Source organism: Charadrius vociferus, unplaced genomic scaffold, assembly GCF_000708025.1.
Source record: "Charadrius vociferus isolate BGI_N301 unplaced genomic scaffold, ASM70802v2 scaffold190, whole genome shotgun sequence".
Taxonomy (NCBI): Eukaryota; Metazoa; Chordata; class Aves; order Charadriiformes; family Charadriidae; genus Charadrius; species Charadrius vociferus.
The window spans coordinates 5,607,353-5,634,695 of record NW_009646608.1 but is presented as its reverse complement, the minus strand read 5'-3'; the positions used below and the strand labels follow the sequence as shown (position 1 = coordinate 5,634,695).

At 46.2% G+C, this 27,343-nt stretch overlaps 1 protein-coding gene across 1 annotated transcript in view; it reads left to right on the top strand.

The window, feature by feature from the left end:
* The window catches only part of SLCO3A1 (solute carrier organic anion transporter family, member 3A1), a 141,959-nt gene that overhangs the window by 9,962 nt on the left and 104,654 nt on the right, over positions 1-27,343 (top strand). Inside the window, exon 2 of the mRNA XM_009887641.1 lies at positions 16,535-17,000. Within this exon, the coding sequence (XP_009885943.1) occupies positions 16,535-17,000 (466 nt within the window). The remainder of the gene's footprint in view (positions 1-16,534; positions 17,001-27,343) is intronic.

Below are 27,343 nucleotides of genomic sequence, written 5' to 3'. Positions count from 1 at the left end.
TGCTACCTCTTTCCACTTCTCTCCTCGGCTTTCTGCAAACATAGTTTGGCACGTCCTTAGCAGTAGACCAGAGAGTTGCTTGGGAGCTTTATGATGTGGACCAAACCTCACTCTTTAGCTTGAAGGGCATCTGTGAAAGGCTGCAGGAGGACCGGCGTGTACCTTGGCTGGTGCAGTAGCAGGACAAGTCCCCTGCACCTCTGAATAATACCAGACCTGTATGTACACATAAGCACATCTACACTGAGAAATGTCAATGGAGAAGAGGGGAAGCATTTGGAGCTTCCAAAAGAGAAGCTAAAAATACTGACTAAAAGAAAATTATTTTGAAAAATATGAAGGAGAAATGTCCCCAGTGGTGTCTTGTGGCTTGTTGTGCCGTGCTAATGACTTTCATCTGCTGGAAACATGCTTGCTGCTCATCCTGACACGGTTTGAGTGTTGCATGATGTATTGAGATGCCAAATTTGGGGTTGATCCTTTCTTTCCCTGTAACTGGGAAACAACAGCAAAATAACAGTATGTAACTAGGTCTTGATTTTTAAAAAGGAAAAGCATGAGTTTAGATTTCCAGTTTTTCAGTCCTATGGCTTGCTTCTCGTTGTTCCTCGGAGCTGCAGGAAAAGCGGTAATTGTCATGGTTTAGTAAAGCTTTTTTTGGCCAAGTTGTTCTTAAAGCTTTAACTTTTCTCTTTTAAAGAGTATCCACCTTGCTTGGTGAGGTATTGTGGTGGGTTAACCTTGGAGTGCAGCCAGACACCCACCCAGACGCTCTCTCACTCCCCTCCTCAACAAGGCAGGGGCAGAAAATGGGGCGGAAGAGCTCGTGGGTTGAGATAAAGACTAGCAATTACTGTCAGGGGCAAAACAGACTGGATCTGAGGGAAATTAGTTTTTACTGCCAATTAAAATAGATTTGGATGTTTAAAACAAAGGCAAAATTTAAAACACCACCTTCCCCCCCATCCCACCCCTTCTTCCCAGGCTCACTGGGAGCATGTCTCCATTGGATGCTCACTGCTGGGAGAGCATCTGCCCTCGCCCGTGAGCTAAAGTAAACCTTTAACCATGTTTAAGCACTGTCATGCTCTTTGCAGAAGTGTTGGCTGGCATCGGGTAAATGGTTTTCTCTGTGCTGGGATCCTGTCTGCACTTTGTGGTCAGTCACCATTCTTTGGGATGTCCCACTGGGCAGCAAGCAGTTTCAGCCCAAGGAGAAACACATGTCCGTGTGACTAAAACACGGATATGTTCTTTATGTCCTGCAGGCATTGTCTGTAAAATTTGATTATTGTGGGAATTAACCTTGCCTATAGCCTAGGCCAAGTGCTGCTGTTTGTGTGACGGGCAGAGAAACCGCGTTGGGCGTATAGGCGCTTTATGAGAAATAGTAGGCAGCATTTTTAGGGCTTACCAGCAAAAGAAAACTGTTTTTTGTTTTTGTCTTGTTCAACGTACAGGGCCGAGAGCGGCTAATTACAATGGGCCTTTCAGCCTCTGGATGAGATGCACACTTTGTTTCCTGCTGCCTATGGCTAGTTATAATGCAGGTCCTTATGTCTGAAGTCAGCGCAGCTGCTGGCTGAGGGACAGGAGCTTTAGCTGAAGGGATGCCTTGTCTAGGGGTGCTTGTTTGTGAAGGGCGGTGATGTTGGTTTTGTATTATCAGCTGGTTTGGGTGATCCTGTAGTCGGTCTCGTCCGAGGTGCTCAGTGTGATGAATATCCACGGAGCTCAATTGTGTTCCTGCAGGAACCTGCTGTGTCTTGTGTTCTCCACCTTCGGTCTTTGGCCCCAGGTTTGTATTTCTGTCATCAAAAGGTGGTGTCAAAAACCACATGGGTAGCTTGAGCCCTTGGGTCGCAGTGCTACGGTGCTAGTCTAGATTGGGTTTGGTTTTCTGTTTCTTCTCTTGCTGTAATCTGTGATATTTAATACTATTGTATATCAAGGGAGCTGGCTTGGGGTTATGAAAAGCTTTCCCATAGTCTTTGCGATTCAAACCTACCAACTTTAAAGAACTCGAGAGCAAAGGCTGAAAAGGGAAGAATTCAAGTATTCCATGGCGCTAGATAAACTGTTCGCTTCCAAGAGTTTATTTGCTCAATTGAGGCCACTTCTGCTTTGACAAATCTCTCTGTGAGTGAACAGATTCCAAAACCAGCTTGGGAGTTGTTCGATGGCTATTGAAGTTAAGCCACACTAGCAAACCATGTGCTAGAGGCACAGCTTTGTGGCTTTGCTGTGTCATTTGGCGCGACTGTACAAGCTTTCTCAAATGCTGGCCCTATACAGAAGTCCAGTGTTTTCTGTGGATTAGGATGCATCAAGGCTGCTGTGTTGCCCTTAATCTCAGTGCTAGCTCTTACCAAGAAGGCAGAAGTCTCAAATTTCTTCTCGCCCTGTCTTGTGGAAGCATTTGGGGCTGATGGTGTAGCCTCTCTTAGCTGAGATGGCATTTATTTGATTTGAATCATTCAGCTTAATTCAATGCTGGACAAGCTTTTTTCCCAGAATTTTTATTTTGCGTTTTTACTTAAGTAGATCCCTAGTGAATTACCGTAATTGTATGTAATGACTCTTGGGAAATGCTGGATGCAGGCTCTAGAATCAGTTCTGTGCCGTTTTCAAATTGCAAACTCTTGAAGTATATCTCTGAACAGTGCCCAGGGTCCCTTGTTGTTATCTGAATTTTCAAGATGCTCCTGCATTGATAAGCTGCATCTTTGGTATTCTGTGGGCAGGTATCCAGCGAGCAATTGGTTATCAGGGTAACAACTTGGAGGTAAATCTGGATGCAAAGTTCTCTCTGCTTTAACTGCATTGCTGGGGCCAGAGGGTTGCTGGCAGGAGAAACTGGCTTGTTTTCATCCAGGACACAAGATTTTTATTTCTTCAAGGTCAGGACTTGAAACCAGTTGAGGGCTTTGCATGGTTGGAATTTTGAGTCAAGGGAGGGAGAGTGGGAGAGTCTGGAATGTAGGTAGGAAGGCAGAATCTAATTTCTCGGAGAGCTCCTTTTACATATGGAGAAAGTCCTTCAAGTGGGGCTGCAGCAAATAGTCATTATATGGCTTCACTTAATTGGATTTCTTTCTCGTGGAAGCCACGGTGAGTCTGGGAATTGGTGTAAGGTTGTATGGTCCCGTGTCTGGAAGCTTTTTCCCAGGCTCCCTTGTAATGTCCCAGCTCAGTACTTTTGTGTCCACATCTTCAAAAGTACTTGCTCTGAGGTGGCGTTACTGTTTTGGGGGTGGTTGGCCAAAATGAACAAAAATGTTCTGCAAGTGGCCTGTGGCAAAGTGGGATCTTCTGGTTTAGCAAACAGTGCCTTTTGACATGAATTGAGTGTATCTGGTTAGTCCAATGTTGAATTTGGTTAGTCCAATGTTGAATTTGGTTAGTCCAATGTTGAATTTGACCAAAACATTATGAATTTCTGTTGGCATCGCACTGAGGCCTCAAGGTAGGGGGTCTTTAAGAGATGCACAGAACTTTGCTACACTGGAAATGCAAATTGAAACTAAAATGACCTTTGCTTTCTCCTTTATTTGCCCCCTATGGTGCATAGTGTATAGGTTCAGACACTTTCAATTTGATTCTCAGCATCCTGATTACACTCAGAACTCTTGGTATTCAGACAGCGTCACAAAAAATTAAGTTCATGGAGTGTTTCCAGGAGTGTGTGTCACTGTGTATTTCCCTGCCCTCGCCCCCGCCACTCACACAAGTGAGAGATTAAATGATGGGGGAACAGCAACTTGTTTCCTCTGAGCCAATACTGGCTAGGCAGATTCTGTTGATGGTGGCATCTTGGCAGGGACAGAGGAACATTCCTGCCACACGTGGGTAATGTTTTCAAGCCAAGCTCTTACTCTGCAGCTGGCTGTCCAGAGCTGTCATGTCCAAACTGACTCCCTTCATCAGTCAAGACTCATGTTCGTCCCAGAGAAATCTGTTTTCATTCACAGTTGGACAATGTGACATGTAGCAGACTTGGGAGAAGACATCTTTGCCCATGGGGTAATGCTTTTTGGCTGAGGAACAACTACTATTTATATTTTCTGGTGAAGATGCAGACCAGGGGTGTTTGGGCTCATTTCCGGGCTTTGTCATGGACTTCACCTGGCCTTCTTTGGGCTTTTTCTCTCCGTCAGCAAACATGCTAGGTATGGTATTGTCTGACTTCATGGGCATCTTGTGGGCTGGGATGATGGGGACTGAGCTGCTACAATGATGGTAACTGGAATCAAAGAGGCACCTTGGCTTGGACCCTGAACCAGATATCTATCAGCTACCATAATAAGTTGAATTAATGGGCTAGTAATTTTGTGTTATCCTACCTATGGTTGGTCTGTGAGGCTTCTCCCTTGACCCTGGGCTATGATGCAGCCTTGTTGCCAGCGGAATGGTATCCCTTCTTCCTTCACACCTGCCTGAAACCACAGGGTGGAAGCATCTAGCCCTTTGCTTTTTGAGCCTTCACAGGAAAAAGACTACTCGGGGCTGCTTTACTTGCTCTTTGGTAGTGATGGATTTTAAAAGAGCCTGAGGGTGTTATTTTTCAAAGATGCTTTCTGAGCCATACTCTCATTGACAGAAGTGACTTACTCTAAGTGTCTCTTTGAAAATGGGACTTTTGTTCCAAAGCCACTTAAGTGCTTTTGAAAAATGTCCTTCCCTGTTACTGACTGCAGTGGACTGCTTCAGTGGTGTCTAGCTTCATTTAAAGCAGGCCAGATTTAGAGTCTAAATGTTATGTGCCTGGCTAGTAAATTGTACTGTAATTAATACCTTGGGGAGATAGGAACCAGGGAGAAGCTGAGTATAAAGAGGTTGAACTTCACAGAATCCTCTAGGTTGGAAGGGACCTCTGAGATCATCAAGTCCAACCATCAACCTAACACTGCCAAAACCACCATTAAACCATGTCCCTAAGCACCACGTCTTTTAAATACCTCCAGGGATGGCAACTCCACCACTTCCCTGGGCAGCCTGTTGCAATGTTTGATAACCCTTTTGGTCAAGAAATTTTTCCTAATACCCAATCTAAACCTACCCTGCTGTAACTTGAGGCTGTTTCCTCTTGTCCTATCACTTGCTACTAGTGTGAAGAGGTTGACCCCCACCTGGCTATACCCTCCCTTCATGTAGTTGTAGAGAGTGATAAGATCTCCCCTGAGCCCCCTTTTCTCCAGGCTAAATAACCCTAGTTCACTCAGCTGCTCCTTGTAAGACTTGTTCTCCAGATGCCTCACCAGCTTCATTGCCCTTCTCTGGACACGCTCCAGCACTTCAGTGTCTTTCTTGTACTGAGGGGTCCAAAACTGAACGCAGCACTCGAGGTAGGGCCTCACCAGTGCCCAGTAGAGTGGGACAATCACCTCCCTAGTCCTGCTGGCTACACTATTCCTGATACAGGCCAGGGTGCTGTTGGCCTTCTTGGCCGCCTGGGCACACTGCTGGCTCGTATTCAGCTGGCTGTCAACATGTAGAAGCTGTCTGCAAGGGATGGATGGACCTGTGGAAGGAGATGAAAACATGGGATTGGAAATGGCTGCGGAGGATATATGCAATGGGAAGAAAATGGGCATGGAGCTGCAAGGAAGACTTTAACAGGCGTGGGTTTAGGAAGACAAAAGATCTAGCGCAGCAGGTAGTGAGACTGGATGAAGAATGATCCTTCCACCAGTCAGACCCTCTCCGTTCATGTAACCTGCAGACAGGCTAATGCAGGTGCTAGTTCTCCATCACAGGTCTACTAGCGTCATCTCCCAGTTTGAGAAACCTGTGCTCAGGGGCTGTGTGGGCCACTTTGCTGAGGTATCAGGGACTGCGTCTTCCTTAATTTCGTGCATATGGCTTTCATTTCCCTTTGCTTGCTGTGTGTCTCCCAGTGAAGCTTAGCATGGCTTTGAGCAACGCACCTGGAGGTGACAGATTCCGGCTGGTGGTGGGAATACTGCAGCCACATGTGCGGCTCTTGTCCTGGCTGGTCTCTCACGCACCTGCAAAATCAGGGTTAAGAGAAACCAGAGGTTGGGAAAGTTCAAGGAAAAAAGAGATAGTGCTCATGTTGTCTGCACGAACAAAATAGTTAGTGAATGCCTCTGGCTTAGCATTGAACATTGCAAAACCATTCCGGCTCTGCAGTGCCTGAATTTGGATTCCTCCCAGAATGTGGTGTGCTCCTGCTGTAGGAGCAGTGGTCCTTCATGGGAACTTCTCTCATGTTGTGCTTTTGCTCACATCAGACTCCAGTAGATAAGTAGAAGAGGCGATGACTTCTGGTTTTTTTTGCTTGTGCTCACTGAATTTTTGCTGGTTCTGGTGATTCTACAGTAAGGGGACCTCATCAGCTGCTGTTGGGTGCCTGTCTCTGACACGGGTTATTGTTAATCCTGCGGACACAGGGGTGAAATTCAACCACCTGTGTGTACAGCCTTAGCAGATGCATTTGTTCACTGGCTTTTTGATAGCTCACTTCATAGTGAACCCCAAGGAACAGAGCTCCCATCATCTGGTGAGACATCTCGTTGCCTGGATCTCTATTTTCCAGGGAATGCGGTGAGACAAGTGAGATTATGATAAGTCCGTGAGTTCTAGCTAGATCTCCTGCTTAATTTTTCTTTAACCATAAGAATTTTTTTATTCCCTATAGGTCATTTTGTATGTGTTACTTTACAAAACACTTGTTAATCGCTTTCTGCTCAGGAGGAAAGGGGCTTGCCGCCTTGGAGAAGTGGCAAAATGGGGAGATGATGTGATGGTAGGGGATATAAAGTTGCATGGCTTGTGCTGTGCTCGGGACTGCCAAACTTAAACATGCAAATATCACAAGTCTGCCCTTTACGACTTCCACCCCCCCATCCTTCACACAGCAAATGTTCAGATAATAACCAGGTTCTCGGGTGGGAATAGATTTAAGATCACCTTCAAGCCCTGCCTTGTCTACGCCGTGAACGCCCTGCGTTCGCCTCCCAACCTGCCCCGTTCCTCAGCGGGAAGTTTGGTGGCAGCCGGCGCGCAGCTCCCGTTCGTACCCTTGGCTCTGCACGGAGACAACGTGGAAGGAGAAATGAGTCGTTTGTGAACAGCTTTGTAGGAGGGTGTTACTTAGCAAATAAGCAGGATGACACGGACAGCTCTTGTGTGGGCTGCAGGCTGGGAGATGGGAATAAGCAAGCAGCTCATGTGGCTTTGGGACAAGCTCAGGGTGTCGCTAGTTAAGTGCTAGAGAGACCCTAATTCCACCTTCAGATGCTCATGGTAATTTGGTATTTCTTTTACGAGTTGTTACGATGTGTTGTGGATTGACAATACAATGTGGCCTTTTTGTTGGTTCCCTTTTAAACGGCTTCCTTCCTCCCAAGGCTTACTAAATTAAAGCATTTCATGTACCGGTTGATGAGAAATGCCTTCAAACTTCTCCCTAAGCTGAGTTCCCATTTGCTGTAGCCAGGCATCCTCGCTGCTGGGAAGGGTGCGGGGCACGAGAGATATCGGCAGAGCCAGAGCAGATGAGGAGAAAAGTCGTAGGACTTGTCAGAAAACCTCCTCTCTCAGTATATAGCCTTTATATAATCAGCGTTGTCCTCCAACCGTGAAAACTGAATTCAGCTTCCATCAAAGCTTTTATTAATGCTGCTTCAGAGTGTCCTGCCTGTGTCACTTGTGCCCTGGTTCATGCCTGGCAGCTGGGAACGCTTCTGCAACCGACTCTGGGGGCCTCTCTTCTTGGTCTGCACCGTGGCATGACTCGGCTGCAGCCCTTAGCCCTGAGTTCAGCTCTTGATTGTAAATTAAGATAACATGAAGTCCTTCATGTGACAGGTCTTCTTGCCAGGCTTGCATTATGGTTTCTGCTGTGCGAAGGAACCCTGTTTGTCGTAGAAAGCCTTCTCTGCAGGCATAAAAGGGTTGTGTTAGGAAGTATTTTATTAGATAAACAAGCAAACTGGCACTCATGTGGGGAGGTGGAGAAGCGAGGGCGTTGCAGTGTGACAGCTCCAGTGCTTCCAGTACACAGGAAGGCGCTTTTTTTCTTGTTAAGAGTCTTCTAGAGACATGAGTTTCATCTCCTCTCCTCCACTGAAGTGAACCCAGGGCGATGGTGCCCTGTCAGAGTCCCGGGCCCATGTATTGAATCTTGTTGCCAGTCCTCTATATGACCAAAAGTGCCTCTGATGCTGTAGGACCTACATTTAAGTTATATACAATTTAAATTCCTCTTTATCTGGCTTTGTACACCTATTAGCTGACCACAGGGGGGGGAAAAAAAAAAAAGGAGATCCATCTCGGAATGTGTCAAAGATGCTCCAGCTGCTTTCCCTCGGCCGTTTGCTTTGACAGAGCCGAGTGGCCGCTCCTGCTCGCCAGCTCCGGCTGCCGCGCACTTATTCCACGTGGAATCCTTCGTCCTCTAGGTTTGAAATGTGCCCACAGCACTGCTGTATGCTATGGTTTTTAAAGCATGCAAAAACGTAGCTACAGGGTTGAGGTTTGTGCTTCTTTGCATGCTTATGATGCGTTATTTTGCTGCCGGTGAAAATGACATAATTTAAAAATAAATAGGGATTCAGATGTCCACTAGCTTTGTTGTATGTGTGCTACTAAAGAGAAGCGTAGGCTACAAATGGATTCTGGCACTGGATGTATTTATGTAGATACCTTTTCAGAGAAGAAACTATCACGCAGTGAGGTGAATCTTGAGCAGCAGGCTTGGAGGTCGGAAGCTTGTGTGGACACTCAGCCTGCGGTTGTGATAATGTCACCATAGATTGGGACTTCAAAGGGTTAAAAGAAATGCCGATCTCATCCGTTTCAGAGCAATAGGAAAAGCCTTTCAAGCTTTGCTGGGAGTGGCCTGGTGCTCCGTACCTGTGCCTGGGTCTATTCTGAGCTGTCGGTGACTCACGCTAACTGTCCACGATGGACACGATGGACACGAGGGGATAGGCTGCCAACAACACTCCTGGTGATCTTTTTGTTCGCACCTCTCTGAATGGGGCTGTGCTCCTTCTCAGGGGAGGCAGGGAAAGGGGGTCAGTCCCTTGAGTCCCGTTGCAGGACCTTTAGGAAGCGAATGATGAAGATAAGGACAGCCCGGATGCATTGCTGTTTGCTGCAACCATTGCCTGGATTGGAGGTTAGGTTTTTATGTCTCATATTTGATCAACATAGGTTCCAGTTTCACTAGAGTAGTGGCAAATACACTTGTTTAACTTCAAGAGGCACGTGACTTTTTTTTTTTTTTTTTTTCTCTGGTTGAAGCTCTTTTGAAACAACCTGCGGCTTTGTATCAACTCCTGACCGAACAGGATATCTTCTGTGGGTGCCGACTGCTCTTTGCTCCGTTTGTGATACGTGATGGCGTTATAGCCTCGCTGGGAGCGTTTGTGGCACAGCTGCAAAAGCCAGCGAGGGTTTACAGAGGCACGCTGGCTTTGTGCCCTGCCTGGGCTGAGGGCGAGCGGCACAGGACGCTGCCACGACCGCAACGTGGGGAGGAGATGTGCAGTGGGGTACAAGAAGTGGTAGAAAATTTTTCTGCACAGTACAAAAGTTTTCTGCATGGTGCCAGAGAAGGGAGGGGGGGGTGTGTGTGCCAAAACTGCGTGTCTTGCCTTGACCAGGAGTGCGACGTGCTGTTTCTCTCGCTGCACGGGGTAATACCACCCTTTCTACTCAGGCCACTGAAAACACTGACCTTGAACGTGTGCTTAGTGTGGACCGTGTCAGCAATCTCAGAGCTGGTGACTAGAATAAAATATGAATTTTTCACACCAGTGAGGCATAGGTCTGAGCTGCAAACTCCTCGTGGCACCAGTACAGTAACTTGCAGATTTTTCCAGCGCTGGCCTAGAAACAGCATAGGCACATGCAGCACCAGCCAAGCTAATAACACCCTACTTCTCAGCAGTGGTTCAGCTGCGGCGTCTATTATCCCTGTCACGTGAATGCAAATTTCTATGCAGAGATGATTTCCAGACCTTAAGCAGAGCCAGCTCGGGTGTGTTCGTGTCACCACCCTTTTTTGCTTTCCCTTATGCTCGTACGGGTGTTGGCATCTGCGGCGAGAATGTCTTTTAAGTTTCCACTGACTTGATTGGAGCGGGAATGGTGTTGACATAAGTGATCAGCAGCCTGAGATGGGAGGTCTCGATGCCCTCCTCGCTGTTTCAGTGGGGTGGGGAGCAGCCAAGGAATGCTGATGCCTGGGGCTGGGCAAAGGGTTTTCAGCTTGTTGCCCTCCTCCCAGCCATCTGATGGGGAAGGAGTGGGCAAAATGCCAGGGGAATTGCCTGTGTTTTAAAAAATGGGGCTCAACCACAAGTGATCATCTCAACGCTGGAACTGTGGAGCAGGAAAACCTCAGAGCGGAGGATCAGCATCGTTCCCCTGGGCCTGAAGCCTGAGCCTGGTGGCTGTGCTGTGGGCCAGGAGGGTGGGCGGCAAGGAAGGGGCTGAGCTCTCGGGTACCGGCTCTGCGGGGAGGAGAGCTCGCCTCCAACCCTGCGATGCCCTTTGCTCCATCCCTACGTGGCTGCTGGAAGAGAGGATGAGGTGACATCTGAAGGAGTGGGTGGAGGCGGGTGGAAGCAGTGGCTTTGTTTCTGGGATGGTCACTTTGGCTCCTCGAGGAATCCTGTGTTTCCCAGCTCTGTAATGGAGACTGTGGGAGACGGTTCGCATTTGTTTTCCTTTGGGAACATAGTTGCCAGGCAATTATTTTACACCCTGTAGCACTGCAGACATGTCTCTTCAAGTCCAATCTTTTACTGCATAACTGAGAAAATGTATTTTACATTAAAAAGAAGCCTTTTAAAAAGGCCCTTCAGGCATAAAGTCAATGTGTTTTCTATATATAACCGTGTATTATTAATACAATGAACTTATCTGTAGACTCTGTGGGTGAATATGACTTGATCATTGGAGATACGAACAATACGATACTCATTTTCAGCACACTGTGTCTCTGACTCCATAATGGTGCCCCCAGCCTTCAGTTCATTTCTTAGTGATAAAGTGGGTCAATAGTGTGAAGCAGGTTTGTGGATTGTATTTTTGCTGAGTGTTAATATAAAATAAACAGTCTATAGAGAGAACAAATTTACCTTGGTTCAGAAATGCCATGATCTGTAGGTTTGGGGCAGACAGAAATGATGAATGTGAGCATGTATTATTGAAATAAGTCCAGAATGACATGGTGAAAGCTTCCCTGGGTTTAGTTACATGGGCTGCAATATAAGTTGCTTTTGCTGTAAAATTTTAAGGTGGTGATTGATTTCTTTTTTTTTTTGGGGGGGGGGGTTGTGGGTCATTTATCACTGTGCGCATTACGTGAAATCATTTTCCTTTTTCAATCATTGAAGAGTGTGTTAGGGTAGACAGGAGGCCCCTTTAGCCCAGGTCTTTGTGAGTGTTAGTCTTTGACATCGCCACAGACACACGCGTGTTCAGACTTCTATGGCTCTGTAAGAAGAGGGGATCGTGCAAAGCGTAGTTTTTTATTACTTGTTGTACGTCAGGCAGTGTGTCCACAAAAAGGCATAAGGCTGGGTTACGTGGCCTTTCTACATCCCCGAGCCTGCTTTCTGCGTGAGCAAGGTGCGCAGATGCCCAACCTGACTTAGTTTTCGGTAGTCCAGTTGAGCAATCTGGTGTAGACTTACTCCGGAGAAGCATGAACTTGTGGAGGAACACCAGCCACACGGTCCTGTTGATCTCTGTGATAGCTAAATCATAGTGGAGCTGCTCTTAAAAAGTGTAGGGGAGATGTCTGGCGTGGGTGAAATGGGAATCCCTCTGGAGACAGAGGAGGCAGGTAGAGATGGAAAGGCAGTTCCTATCAAAGGGGGTGGTGGAGGCCTTGCGACATGGAAAAAGGCAACGGGGCTGACGCGATTGGGGGCTGCGTACAGTGCTGCAGCTAAAGTACTTTTACGGTCAGAACCTCAATGACCTGCGGAGAGCTGATCTGCAGGACAGACATGAGGACGTAAGAGTAGCAGGCAAGGTAGAGCCAGCTGTCTTGAGCACAGGTGCATACCCGTACAAAACTGTTCCCAGCGTTGCGGGCACTGGCGTTTGCCGCGATTAGAGCACTGTCTCTGCCTCTGTCCTCTCCGGCCTCCTCTGGGCTTGTGTGGTCCAGTGGGTGGTTACATACCACTAACTTTTTGGGATAGAACCACGTGCATCTCATTCCTAGCCACTCGGCCCATTATCTTGTCTGCATGAATTGTACTGTTTTCTGGTAATAGCTTCCTGGTAACTGTTTTCATCTTAAGTTAGAAGCTTTTTTGACTGAATGTCCTCTTAATCTATTCTTTCCATCCCGGGCAAAACAGCTGTGCAAATTGACAGGAGCCGGGAAATAGCAGCTTCGTAGCTCATAACCTGGGCTCCCGGTGCTTCCCGCTGTGTTTTAGCAGGAGGTTGTCCATCTGAAGCTGCTGTGCTGTCGCACCGCTCCATTCCCCACGTCCCTGCTGTTAAACCAACGTCCACGTGGGCTACGCTCCTGGATGCTCCACCTGGTCTCAGCACACAGGGACTCTTTATAATCCTTGCAGCCTTTTCATGTGACATCAGTATTTTACAGGGAGCTGTCGTGTCTTTTGCAACATTTTATGTAACACTCAATAAATAGCGCTAGCGTCTAGGAGCGGCGATGGCTTATCTGCTGGGGAACAGGCTTGTGAAAGGAAATACGGGCAGTACAGTGTTCTTTTATTGAAGTTACAAGGGCACCGGGAGCATCCCACATGCAAACTGCAAGTATTTAGTCAGGTTACACCGTATAGGCAGCAAGCCCCGTAAAGGTGAGGTGTAGAGGAGGGTGGGAGAATGATTCTGGCTGCGGGCAGAGGTTTGTTTTGAATAAATGCAGGTAACATCTCGGCTGTGCTAATGCCGATTTTGTCGTCGGCCTGCGTATTTAAGGTCACAGCCAATGTCAAAGCGAGAATTTGGGCTGTGCTGTCTGGGCTGCAGCCACCCTGGATGTAATGCAGTTGCGTTCCTGGTGTTCTCTGGCTAAAAATCTGCACGTAGACAGTTTATTTCTCAGCCCTATTTTTATTTTGGGATTTCCACACCCCCCCCATCCCCCTTCCCCATGACTGTCAGTGTTTTGGAGGCTGATCTGTTGACGCTGGTGTCAGCGCTTTGTACTCAGACGCTGTTTTCCTCTGGATGCTGAGGGCTGATGTGATAGTTTTGTTCGTTCGGTGTGCTGCCCACCCCAGCCCTGCACCCCCTACCCCACTTAACAACAACAGGGCTGATTGATAGCACTGGGTGGCAACACTACAGCCAGAAGGAGCAGGCTGGGAAATGCGGTGCGGTCCGGCCAGAGGAATAAGAGCTCCTGCCTGCTTCTATCAGGAGGGTTGGGATTTGTGTTCTGTCCTCCTCCTTTTGTTTCAGCCTCTTCACCAAAATGAAGCAAGAAACTGTTAGGGGATGGTGAGACTCTGTTTTCCTGTTATGAGTGGTTTAGCTTTTTACAAAAAGAAAAGAACAACTAAAGTCCCACTGAAATGAAAGCAGAATGAGAACTGGGATTTCTGGGTTTAATTGCCAGGTTTGTCATTAATTTACTGTCCCTATATATTGCACTTAGAAATGATACAGTTTTTTATTTGAAGTCCAGCTGTTAAAAATCTGGCCTTTTTAAGGTGTGGCACCCAAGTGTTTCTAAATGCCATCCTGCTTTCTAGCCACTTGTATATGCCTAAAATTCGGCAGTCAGGTTGAAACGTGGGAGAGACTTCCAAAGCTAGTTAATACCAGTTGGCCTTGGGAAATCACTTCTGTTGGCTTTCAATCTTCCAGCCTAAATTATTCCATCATAAATTAATTTTGTTGTCTGTACTTCTCTCATTAATATTTGGCTCTCTGTGCCTCAGTTTACACAGCTGTAATGAGTAATTATGAGTTTCCTATCTAGGTACAGCTCAGCAATGAGCACCATGGACATGATTTTGCATGCTCAGAGTTATATACTCATCTTGGAGAAATTCCCCATTCTGCCAAAATTGGTATTCATGAAACCTCAACTATAGCCACATTCCTCAGGGACGTGCTGGAGGTGGTAGTATGAAGGAAGGCTCCCGTAGCAAGGGCTTTGCATCGCTTAGAGTTTGTTGGTGTTGGAGTCTGGAGTCCTACCAGTCTGACTGCACCAGCCCCGTTAGATCACACCTTGCAGTAAAACCGGTCCTGTGTTGTGGATGATAAATGTTGCTCCATCGTGTGAGTGCCCGGTGGGGCAGCTTGGGGCGCTGGGATGTTTGTCCGTGTCCCTCCACCTTGGTGTACCTTGCTCTGAAAATACCAACCTAGTGTTTTCTAGTACCAAAAGTATTTGTCCCCATCTGCTCAGCTCTGTTGCCCTTGGGCATTGGGAACACTGACACTGCTCTTAGATATGTGCTTGTGTGCTGCTCACCGAGCAGTGTGGCTGAGGTCGTTGGAGCAGGGACAGGCTGTGCTGTGCCCTCGCACAAGAGGACACCATTTCCCCAGTGAATCACCGAGCCTTTTCATCCCAACAGGTACCCGCACCCCCTGTTTCAGATGAAGTGGTGGTCACCTCTCCTTCTGACATGGACATCTTCACTTGGCTTTGGCACGGGGAAGAATTACTGCTATTGCATTGTCTCCAGTCACAGGGTTTGATTTTTAGGGTTGGGTGGTTGTTTTTTTTTGTCTTGCTCAGTTCTTGGCTCTTTAGTAGGGAAGGATTACAGCAGCGGTATAAAATGATAACTGCCTGTATGGGATGAAGGCTGAATTTTCAAGAACTGTGAAAGCAGTCTAATTTTGGAGATCTGACTTGGACACTTATCAGGGTCAGGTTTGGGAGCTTTTGCTTATGCAAAGCAGCAGAAGTGGGTTGTTTCCATTTTTCCATTTTGTTGCCGATGGGGCTGTCTTTGTCCAACTGTGCCCTGGTGTACCCTAGCAGAGGCTAACTGCCCCCGGAGAAGAGCTGCTGTCACAATACTTTAAAGTCGGTCAGACTGGGTCCTGCTTCGTGAGGTTTATCAGCAAAGATTTTCAGTGCCTCCAGTGGGAGGCTATTTTTATTCTATCCAGGGGCTACCTTCTGCTCTGAGGTCTTTATCACAATTTTTTTGAGTAGAGAAACCTGCCTGGTTTAGGACAACCTAAAATACTTTCATCTTTTGCAATCTGAGAAACAAGATAGTCTCTTATCCAAGGTAAAAGTTTTTGGCATTTATGTGACACGTTCAGGATTTCTTTTGTTATTTTTTCCCCCTTATAAGGGGGACACTGCTATAGACGTGACAACGCCCTGCGTTTTCTCCCTTGAGCAAGGATGACAGCAAGTGAGGTACCTAATGATTCATCTTCGTATTCTGATTGGGGCTGTGACTGTTGAAGAAAATCCATATTGTGTTTCATTGCACCATGTAATCAAGACTGGAAGAGCTCTCACAAGATCATCTGGTTCGTTTTCCTGCCCTATGGCAAGATCAGTCATACCTGTGTCTTTCCTGACAGATGCTGGTCTCTGCTTTTTTTAAAGACCTCTGCAGCCTCCCCAGGCAGCATGTTTCAGTGCTTCACAATCCTTACCAGCAAAAGTCTAGTTTCTCCCCACCTTGTATTTAACCTAAATCGCCTCTGCTGCAGTTTAAACCTCTCACTTCTTGTCCTGCCCATTGTGAATACAAAGAACAGGTCTTTCCTTTTCACAGCAATGTTAAATATTTGAAGACTATTCATGTGCTTCTCTCCTTGTGTTAAATAACCAGTGTTTGTTAAATCTTCCCTTCTTCATGGCGGATTTAAATCTTCTATGTAAACCTTAATTGGCCTGTCTTCTCCAAACTATTCTGTAAGTGACAATCCCAGTCATTAAGTAATCCACAAACAGTTTAAACCCTTTGATCAGTATTTTATTTATGTACTTTAATAGAAGCCTTCTGTGCTGGCCAAATTGCGTATTTGTGCATCACTGTCTCTGACTGACTTGATGGTCTTATGCTGATGTACGAGCCAAATATCTGCAAGGTTTTCTGCTGCTTGCTAACTGCGATTCATTCCAAGAGAAAGATTGGGTGCCCGGCATGATGTGAGGCTTGGTGTGCTTTGAGCCTTGATTTTTGTGGGCCAGCATTTGCACCGTGAAGGTTGTGCATTCAAATAGAAGGGGAGCCCAAAGAGAGGCGAACCAATTGTGGAATCATGGGTCTCTGCGGGCACCCAAAATATACATTGATGTATGCAGGAATTTGGAAATGAACATGTGCTCAGACAGGTGGTAGGCTGTGAAATGTCACTTGGTATTAGGACCTTCTGATGTGGCTGTATTTGAATAGTCAGATCATGCTTGGAGGTCAACTCCTACAAGACTGTGATTTGGATGTCCTTGATGTGTAGGTTTTTGGCTCCAAGGGAAAGTCAAGGAAACTTATGCTTCACCAGGACATATGGGGAGGACAGAAGGCAGAATATATTCCCTTTCAGTAATTTTCTCTGAATTTGTTTGTTGTAGGTGAGTGTTTTAACCACCTTGGAGCGGCGATTCAACCTCCAGAGTGCTGACGTGGGTGTCATTGCCAGCAGCTTCGAGATTGGCAACCTGGCCCTCATCCTCTTCGTGAGCTACTTCGGAGCCCGAGGACACCGGCCACGCTTGATAGGATGCGGAGGGATAGTCATGGCCTTGGGTGCCCTCCTTTCCGCGTTGCCTGAATTTCTCACCCACCAGTATGAATATGAATCAGGAGAAATACGCTGGGGGGCTGAAGGGAGGGATGTGTGTGCTGCCAACGGGTCCACCAGTGATGAGGGACCAGACCCGGACCTTATCTGCAGGAATAGGACTGCTACCAACATGATGTATTTGCTGCTCATTGGAGCACAGGTCCTCCTGGGCATTGGTGCTACTCCTGTCCAGCCCCTGGGAGTTTCCTACATTGATGACCACGTGAGGCGGAAAGATTCCTCCCTGTACATAGGTAAGGCTCTCTGAACTTCTGACTGAAGGCTTTCCTTGCGGCAGGCTGGCGTCTCGCTCTTGTCTTACCTGTTTGATGCCAGTGGGAGGGATGTCTTGAGGCCTCTTCATGTCCTGCTGTGCTTGTGAAGGTAACTTGGCATGGGTCTCTACACCAAGCAGTTGTAAGCAGCAGGGAAACAGGGATATTTGCTTTTGTTGTAGCAATGGTAAAGGTTGACAACCATGGTGATTTTTACTGGATTATTAGAAGGATGCTCACTCCTTCTATTGCTTTTGCCTAGATTGCTTTAAATTCTGATATTGGTTGCTTACAGTTGAGTTTTACCTTATGGTTTTGAGTTTTTGAGAATTTCCAAGAGGCATGTGTGATGATGATTCCCCCACACACCCCAAAATACTGTAGTTCCTTTCCTGTCCCAAAGCATTTGTCTGTGTGCGAGTGATTATTGCAGTATAAGCAGACTGAGAGGAGACACATGTCTTGTCACTCCCACCATCATATATTAGCAAGGAAGTGCCTGTTACGGAGTAGGTGCTGTGACCCAGCATGCTGTGGCAGGACCCCAGATAATGTGATCCCTGTAACGGAATGGGATGCGGAAGCTGGTGAGGTCTATTTTGAGATACGGTGAGCCTGAAGTAGAACTCATGATTCTGGTGATCGTGTTGCAAAAATTCTTCCAGATGGGTAAGATATGAAATTTGGCTTCAATTACCCAATGAAACATCTCTGTTATTGCGGTAAAGTGCTTACGGGTTTCAACAGTAGTCTCCTCTCCAGCAGGTTTAAAGAGGATGTTGTGGGTTAACTTGGCTTCTGAAAAAACTGACCAGCTTGGCTCATTCTCCTTTCTGCAGGACTTGAAACTAGATGAATGGCTCCAATGCAATAAATCAGTGAAGTGTGTGATGCCATTAATGCGATCCTTCTGCACTTGTTAGTGTAGTGTCTAGTAACTAAAACTCTTGTGCGCTCGTCCTATCATCCCTGTTTTTGTCTTGACTGTCAACTGAGTGGATGATCCCATTAGTAGTTATTTTTTTGGCAAAAATACTTTTATCAAGTTCCCAAGCATAACTGAACAGAGCTGGGGTACGACCATAGACAGCAAAGCTCAACAGTCCTGCCTGACTTTCTGAGTGGTGTTGAGTGTCTTGGGACAGCACAGAGGGCTGAGGGAAAGACTAACTATTATAGCATGCTATGGCATTCTGTGATGTACTGCTACTTCTTCTGCATATTAAAAGTGTCTCCAAGTTTTCCTGTGACTGGCCGTAAAATCACAGTATTTCAGCATTTAGCTTTGTTCTTGGATCATTACTCACCTTCACTTGCTTCTGTAAGTACTTGTGAGGGATCCATTGGATAAAACAGGATGATATATAAAATACAAGATACTGTACAACCCAAAGGTGAATAATGAGACTAAATTCACAGCAGCAACTTTGCCAACGCCATAAATGATGAGCTGGAATTAAGAGTGATTCTAAGATTATCTATTATAAATAACGATATCGAGAAGCAGCAACTTCTTTCAGTCTGTTCCATGGGCATTTTTTAAGCAATGCTTCATGTCTGAGAACAGGATTGAGGCGGGTGCGTGAGAGGAGGATTAGGAAAAGTGATTCTTTTTGTTCCTGAGATACATTCATCTTATATGCTAAAATAACTTCTTTAACGTTGGCAGTTCAACTGTAGCTGGGAAAATAGGGCCAGAAAATGATTTCTGCTTACTATATGCTGCTTCATTATTTTTTCTTCAGACATATGCTTGTCACCATGTTTCTTCCTGCATGTTGAGTATAAAAAAAACCCAAAAACCAACAACAAGCATTTTGGGGTTGTTTGTTTTATTGGCTTTAGCTATGAAAATCCTAATTTGAATTTCTACATGTGAATTATGGGTTGCAGAAGAGTGCATGTGTATGTGCACCCAACCAATCAGCCATACCAACAGTGAAGTTTAATATCTGTCGTGTTCCAGCCTATCCATCACAAGTAGGTTTTCAGATATGGGATGATTAATTCTCACATCAACTTGCAATCAATTTGGCCAGTAAAAATAAAAGCTAACAGGAAAAAATTACAGGAAAAAAATCTCTTCTGTGAATGAATATAAATGGAGAAGAAGCTGGTGGAAGTGTCCATGTCTTCTGAGGCTTGTGAATGCTTGAGAGGAGGTCAGACTCCTCGGTTTGAAATGTTGCTTGAGAATTATTTGCTCAGATTTGTCTTTAACTGATTATTTTTGTTGATGTCGTCAATGCAGTTTTCAGTGGCCTTAGCAGAAAGCTGGCTGAGCAGCTTACCCACTTCGTTCTTCTCTGTTTCGCAGAGGAAATAACTGTGGAGTGTATACTGTCACTGCGCTATATTTATATCAGTTTGCTTTCTCATAATAGCATGCTCACTCAGTAGGGGCTACACTGTGTGTGACCGGATAAAGTGTTTTTGGGTAAGTTCCCTCAGTTTAAATTAGGAGCAAATCTGGCATAAGTTGTTCCCTCAGGATAGAAACTAATTAATAACAGCGGTAATAGTCTGGCCGAACTTTCCATCATGGCTGGCTGTGGCTGAGAAATGATCAGGTTGACCAGTCCGTGCTGTCTTCAGTATATTGCTGATGTTGAGTGCGTATATACTGCGTTTGGGCTGTTTTGTAGCTGGGGGGGAAGAAGCAGCCTCTCACCTGACAGCTCAGTGCTAGTAATTGTTTACCTCCTGCAATAAAACCCCTCTTGTGTCCCAAGGCAGTGAATTAGATAGAAATAACCCAGTGCACTGAGAGGTTGTTTTTTTTTCCGAGTTGGACAAGAGTTCAGTGGAGTCACTTCATGTAATGTCTAATACAGCCTCTTTGCAGTGAAATGACAATACAGGAAGATTCCTCCAACCACAACCCGCCCCCAAACCTTCTTTTGAAAAATAATTTTATTAGTAATAATATGTATATGCAGAAGAGCGCAGATGCGATACCATATAGGATTTAAAGTGAAATGTTGGCTTTAACTTCTGGTGCAAGCAATAACATCTCATGGAATCTAATAGACTTCTGGCCATGAAGTCCATCAAACGGGGCTCTTTGTGGTTTCTCTGCCATGCCAGGCACACAGGAGATGCTGGGCAATGCGCCTCTGTTGTGCATCTTTTGAAGGCAGAGGTTGCTCAGGCTTGTGGTCTGCCAGAGACACGGGGATTCATAGTTTCGTAATTAGAGAGGCAGAGGTGAGATATTCCGGGAAGATATCTTTGTGGCATGGGCTGCTGACATGTAGTTTCATGATTCTTGAGCTAACAGCATATTTTTTGATGCCTGCAATGTGTTGCTACCAAACTCAAACAGATTCTGTTGCTGTAGTAACCAGCCCTAGGAAAAGGGCTGTGTTGTGGTAACCGAGGGCAAATCAAATAAAAAAGATGCATGCATGGAAGTACGCACCAAAGGATGTTCAAAAGAAAATATGTCTGTGCTGTAAGAGTTAAAAACATAGTGGGACCTTGCCTGCTCCTACTAATGGTGGGAAATACATTCTCCTCCCACTTCAGCATCTGAGCTCCTGCTCAACACAAAGGTCGTAACGTTGGCGGCCAAAAGATGAAAAAATAAAGGAATTTTCCTAGCTGTTAGAAGTTGGGAAAAATCTTCTGTTTTGGTGCTGGTTTGCTGGCTCCTCTCTCTTTTTGGGTCTGAACTCCGATCTAGAGATTTCCAAACAAGCAGGTTAATTTTACCTGTGTATTTATTGGCATAAGTAATCCCTTTGAGTCAAGGAATTCCTCACTCCTGCAGACTGTGCAGGGCTCGTTATTGCTGCAGCTTCACTAATGTCAAAGGATTCCCTCAATTTGTGGCATCGTTTATTTTAAAGGAGGAAAAGTGTGTTGAAGACTACTTATTACACAGTTCCTTTCTCTACCCGCTAATGACTCACTTGACATTTCCCTCTTTTCTTTAGTTCATTTTCTGCTAGGTCTTGCTGAGTTCTGGTGAAATCAATGAAGACTTTGTCATTAGGAGGGGGATCAGAGGTGTCGTGGAGCTGATACGGGGCGGGGGGAAACCTGATCTGACAGTGGTTGTATGGATTTGCTGTCTCTCAGTGAGCACGAGCTCGCAAGTGTTTTCTGGTCACTGGAGTACCCACGTAGCGCTCAGCAATGTATTGCGTGTTCAGTTAGAGCCACTGCAGTGATGTGGTAGATTAATGTTATTAGCAGCCTCCATATGCGCCTTCTGGGCTTCCTGCAGCATTTAACATTGGCTGATAAAAGTTGTTGCCTCTTGTCTAGAACATGGTTACCTGTAGAGCAGAATGAATAGCCTCTGGGAACTGGTATTTGATCTGGGACGATTAAGGGCTGCATTATAGAGAGGAAGTTGCAGTTATTCCGTCTGCTGTTGATGGAGGAAATTGATACTGATGTTGGAGGGAGCACTGCCAGATTGTGTGGCTCATTCAGAAGAATGCTGTGTTGATCTTTAATGTGTCGGAGATTCTCTTTAAGTTTGCTGAAGCTGTCTTAGTGTTTAACTTCATGGACGCATACCCCACATACTCAGGATCCGTCACTTCAGACTCCTCGCTGACGTGCAGAAGCTGCTCTAACAGTAAGAAGGACCTCAAGGAAGTCCCAGAAGGGGCAGGTCTTGAGTCAAGGAGTAAGTGATGAGGAGTGATGAGTGCTCCTGCGTTATTGGTGGTGAAAGGGTATGCCTGAGTGTAGTGTGCTCAGGGGAACAGAGCTGTTCTTGGCCTGCTGCGTGGCAGGGTGGAGGAACGGAAAAATAGAAAACAGCGCTGGTGGATGTGTCTGTTGAGCTGCTTTCTTCTGTCTCATCTCCGAGGTGTACGTCTGGCCTTCTCTGTGTGTGTTTTGGTTTATCATATGGTTGTTCCAGCTGTTACCTTTGGTGTAAGAGGAGAACTCGACAGGATGGCATCCTCTGTCCACATCTGCCCAGATAGGACTAACCCTGTAAGGGGGAAGGGATGCTGTGTTGTCACTGCTGACTCTGACCGTTGCAGCTATGTGGGGTTATTTTGCATGGAATGTGTGGAAACACTTTTTGTTTTGCAATGACGGTCACAGACAAATGCTCGCTCTTGCTTCTGGTGCTTTCTTGCTTTAAGCACCAACTCAAGATTTGCTGCAGAGGAAGACAAACATGCCCTAGTTGGAATCTTGCTGTCTCGGGGGATAAATTTGTCCATTTGAAAAATCACTTATGGTAGCTTACGTCAGTCAAAATGACAGCAGCCATTGTGTTTTGGAGAAGCAGAAGCATTTTCTCGACTGACACGAATTAAATCTGAGAGTTAGTATCTATGGCGGTGAGTTAATAGCAAGTTATCAGCATAAGATGCTGAAATCATCAGAGTTTGAGTCAACGTTTTGTAAGTGGTAATAGAAAGAAATAGTACTTGGATTCCTATTAGGAAGCTCATGTTGGTAAGCTAAGCAGTTGCTGTGAATTCTGAAACCATTCATCTACTGTGTATCTGGTATGACGTATATTAAGGTTCATCAATAAATACTAAAAAAAAAAAAAAATTTTAAAGGAAATGGGCTTTCTGACTTCATAAACAAAAGTTTAAATGTGTTCAATGCCATTAAAGAGAAAGCCATAGAAATCAGAGAGTTGAAAACCCCAACCCTCTGCGGTATGTACCGCCACTGTCTGACCAGTGTTCTTGTATATAACTTACTATATTTGAAGGACTGTAGAATGGGCAGTCAGTGACAGCATCTTTCATGATAGCAAATGTCTCCCTTTCTTGAAGCTTTTGGAATTCTGTTTCCTGGGGGACGCCATGGAATTCTGAGAAACATTAATATTTTGGAGCTGAAAGGGCAGATTTTGCAGATGTTTGGCTTTTGGGCTGGAAATCTATTCTCTTCTTTACATAGCTCGATATCTACAGCATGATAGGTTCTGTGTAAAGATGGTGAGGACCCTGGGTACCCACAGAAATGTGTTGAGATGGGCATTGTTTCTGTTCTTTCCCAATTCTGTAGAATATTTTTTCATTCTGTGATATTTTTTTTCTTTTTTTCTCCTCTGTTAAGAAATTCACTCGGCTTTTCAGTGGCTGCTTGTAGTTTTGTCTCTGAGTGATGAAAAGTCTCTTGCATGGAGGATGAATGCATTTTGCTCCATCTTGCCCTTTCTGAATTTCTGCAAAACGTGCACGTTTGAACCTACATTTCTAAACCATAGCAAGTAGAATCTTTTTGTTGTTGTTGTTTATAGCATACAGGTCACATCAGCAGCCTCTTGAGGCCCTCCATTGATGCATATTGATTGGAATGCCCTTAGGACCTGCTTGAGAGGTCTGTACAGCTCTGCCTATCCTGGCTGTTTAGCCCTTTCAGTCCTCGCAGCCTTCCCCACTTGGCTGTACTCCTTCCTTGTGTGCTCGTTTGTGCTCTGCAGACAACACAGGTACGTTATTTGCATTAGCCCTTCTTGCTGGAACATGCTGCTGTGAGCTCACCCACCTTGGGCTCTGCCAGCCTTGTGCTTTCCTTAACCCTTTTCCTTTTAAAGCCTGCTTCTCATAGGGCTTTTACAGTGGATCTTGGCTGACTTTGTATCTGTTGTGTTTTCTCTATGTGCCTGCTCATTACCCACGAGTGAGTTTGTCCACCTCCACGTGGGCACGTGCGGAGCGTGAGCGCTTGTTCCCCAGAACTGCTCTTCCCCTTGCTGCTGTATGCAATTTTATAGCTATGTAATATTTTTAGCCTAAAGACTTGACAGAGTTTTGTAATCGTTTTGTTCGGTAAACGCATCCTCCTACGGGTGATTTGGAGAGCCTTTCCTTTCTGCCACGGTCTCCAAGGGGCTGAGATAGACACGGTATTAGCACTAATCGGAAAGGAGTGCTGTTGTCAGCGTGAGTGCTGTGATACCTGTTCATTATTGAAAGGTGTCTTTGCATTAGATTCACTAGGTTGTTCTTCCCCGTGGACTAACTGTGATCAGATTAAATCGCATGGCTTCGTGCGGATATACCGGTATTAACTACGTTGGCCTAACGCACTGATCCATTGATAACCTGCAGCCTTTTATAATTATTCCCCTTTGGGGGGATATCTGTGTTCTCATTTGCTGTGTGTCAGCGGCGCTGGCTGGGTTACACGTGTCCCCTTTTACACTGCCAGTGGTAATATCCCAGAAAATTAAATGGAAACATAAACAAGTGTGTAGGGTGTATTAAAGCAGTAACAATAATCAATTAATGGGAATAACCTTCCCCACTGCAGGCAGAAAGGCTGAGTTGTGAGAGGCGGTAGCTGAATGGATGTATTTATTCAATTAAACGTATATATGCACAAAGTTGTAACTGCTATGGGCTCCATTATTTTACAGCAATTGCTCCAGTTCCCTTAACCTTCTGCTAATAGCTTTTTTTTTTTGTTGAGCTGAGTAAATAAAGCTTGAGTCGGACACAAATGACTTTGTGTGAGAACATATTGAGGGTGGGAGCTGTTTCCACGTTACTCTCTGTCTCTATGTACTCTGCAGCTGATTTTTTGGTTTAATTGGGACTTGCTGACTCTGGTGTCTTGTGAAAATCATTTCACTTTTTGAGCATGTTGGTTTCTTTCTGTACTGTATTTAAAACAGTTATCATCTGGGAGAACTGAGTGAGGTACATCATTCCTGGGGCAGCCTCTTTAAAGCCGTGTCCTTGTCATTTAAATGGCAGACATAGAGAGGACAGTACGTGTTAGTACTAAGGTTTGTAAAATTAATTACATAGATTGGAAGGTGCTGAGTTGACCATGTCAAGAGCTGAAGGCTGTATTGTACCTCCTTGATGGCGCAAGCGGGAGCAGGATGACTTGTGCCATCAGTCTTGGCCCTTCTCCTGGGAATTCAGTTGAGACTCACCAACTCATTACATACAAGGAGCCTCCAGATGCTTTGGTCCCACTTCACGGGCTGGCACTGAGGACTCTTGGAGACGTGTCTGGCATGTGCCTTCCTGTGGTGGGACGAGGCACAGGGTCTGCCCCTTAGCCAGCACGCATCAGGACACTGGTCTCAAAGCAGTGGTGAAAGTCTTGTTGCCCGATACGGGGCTCTGTATTGTCCTCTTCTTCTACCAAAACAAAGAATTTGGCATGGCGGATATTTTAGGACTTGCCAGAAGTTATTATCCCGCTCATCCTCAGCCAAGTGAGCGAGAGGTGGCTTTCATGAATTTTGCCGTACCATTGCAACAAAGGGCAGTGACCTGAGGTAGTGTGAAAAGCTAATCACTGCCTTAAAGTTGCAAATAGTTACTGCTGTATTGTACATCCTGATACGCGCTTACTGCCCAGTGCCGGCAGGGCGCCAGGCCCCTGTTGCTGCTGCTCTTGGTGGTGTCTGCCATGTTGTGAGCCGCAGGGAAAGCTAGCCGGCCCGGCTGTACACCTCCCTGCCTGCGGCTGGCTGTCACTCAGGCGTCTGCTGCTTAGATGAGCACGTAGGAGAACGCAAAACTCTTTCACAGAAGCTCCTGCCTTTGCTCTTTCATGAGCGCCTCTTCTGCCACCGGGTGAGGTGCGCAACCAACTTCTTTTGCCCTTTGGAGAGGCTGCTGCAGGTTTGAGCTGGGTGCCGGGCCTGCCGACGTCCATGGCCTTTGGGTGCTAGATTGGTGCTACCTGAGTAACCTCCTAGAAGAGTTTGTTTTTGCAAAGTCCCCAGCAGTGCCACGGCGCAAACGTACGTGTCAGGCCACGGCCCGCTGACACACGGGGCCTGGCGTGAGATGTCCCACAGGTGCCCGACCAATGTGACAGGTTCAGTGTGTGAACCTGAGTAGTTAAAAGTTAATGGCGTTAACAGCAGAGGAGCAGCTGTGACAGGAATCGAAGGTGTGAGATGGCCCAATAGTACCTGTTTTTGTGAGGCCTGGGGCAGAGCTGCTGTGGAGGCATCAGTAACTACAAGTGTCTGATGGACCAGCATGGAGGAGAAAGTGTGGCCACAAGTGGTTGGGCACCTTGCAAAATAAACATAAAATCCCTTGAGGTGCTGCTTGGTCACCTTAAAAGCCACTAGAAGAGCCTGTGGAGTGGGAGCCCTTCCCTGGTGTGGTGCATGGACTGTGGGGAAGGCAGTCTACACATGGCATCAGTGGCAAACTAAAACCTCCCATCTGGCAGACTTGTCACCAGGGACCTGGTGCTGGGTTTTAACCCACCGAAGATCTACCTACTTAATTTGGAGCCCAGTCCACTCTGGTGTTTTCCTACCAACTAACCCATCCCTTCACAGCTTCCAGTCTGCAGAGTCTTCCAAACCAGCTCTGCTGTCGCAAGGAAAATGCTGAACGAAGGACCTGAACTGAGCTTGAGAAATGTGAAATTGGCCATCATCTGCACCTTGGAAGCTTCATCTGAAAATGGTACAGGGCAAAAAATGATGTTGTTCTTTCACGTGTAGGGTTTTGTTCACCCTGGGAGTAAACTTGAGGCTTTTTGACCTCTTGTTTTCTCAAGTGGGAGGCAATCTGCAGGGCTACGGACTGTGGGAAGGGATGAGCTTTTTGCACGGTGGGTACATCCCCTCCAACTGCTGCCGGAGTGGTTCTGGCAGCTGAATGCATCCAGAGCATGGCCGGGGAGCAACGCAGGCTGCGGACATTGTGGTCTGGAGTGAGGAAGGGGAGGGTGGGAGCTCCCACGCTGACGGAGAAGGGTTGCAGAAGACCTCTGCTTGGCTGGCCTGGGGTTCTTCAGCTGGGACCTTTCCCTGTGGTTTTGGATAAATCATTTTGGCTTTGCCTTCTCAAAGTTTTGGGGTTGGTCCCTAAATTGCTCCTTTGAACTTTGCTCTTTTGAAAGCACTTGGAAACTTTTTTTTGCAGATTTCTTTTTGCCAAGGTACAGCCGTTTCATTAACTGTGCTGCTAATGAGGTATTTGGCTTTTCCTTAGAGGGAGGCCCGCTCTCACTAAGTCCCCTTTGGATTTCGATAATAGGGATTTTTGTCTGGAGGAGGGTTATCCAAATTTGGCCCTTTATTAAGCAATTAAAATGTGAGGATTTAAATACTTTCTGGGATGGATGTTAACAACAGGTCACATTGCTCTTTGACTTAATACCTCAGAGCCCTTCACTGCAGCTAGACAAGACTGCCTCTGTTACAAGGTGCAGGATCTGGCCAAAGGCAGCAGATCAAAGCAGTAGTGGAAATTCCAGAGTTCAAACAGGTAGAAGAGCAAGGTGGCAAGGTGCACTGTGCACCCGTTCTTTCCTCCCTGTCTCTCTCTGCTTACCTTGCTTTTTCCCTGTGGTTTTCTGTACATTCCTATCCTCAGTGTTGGACAAGCCATTCC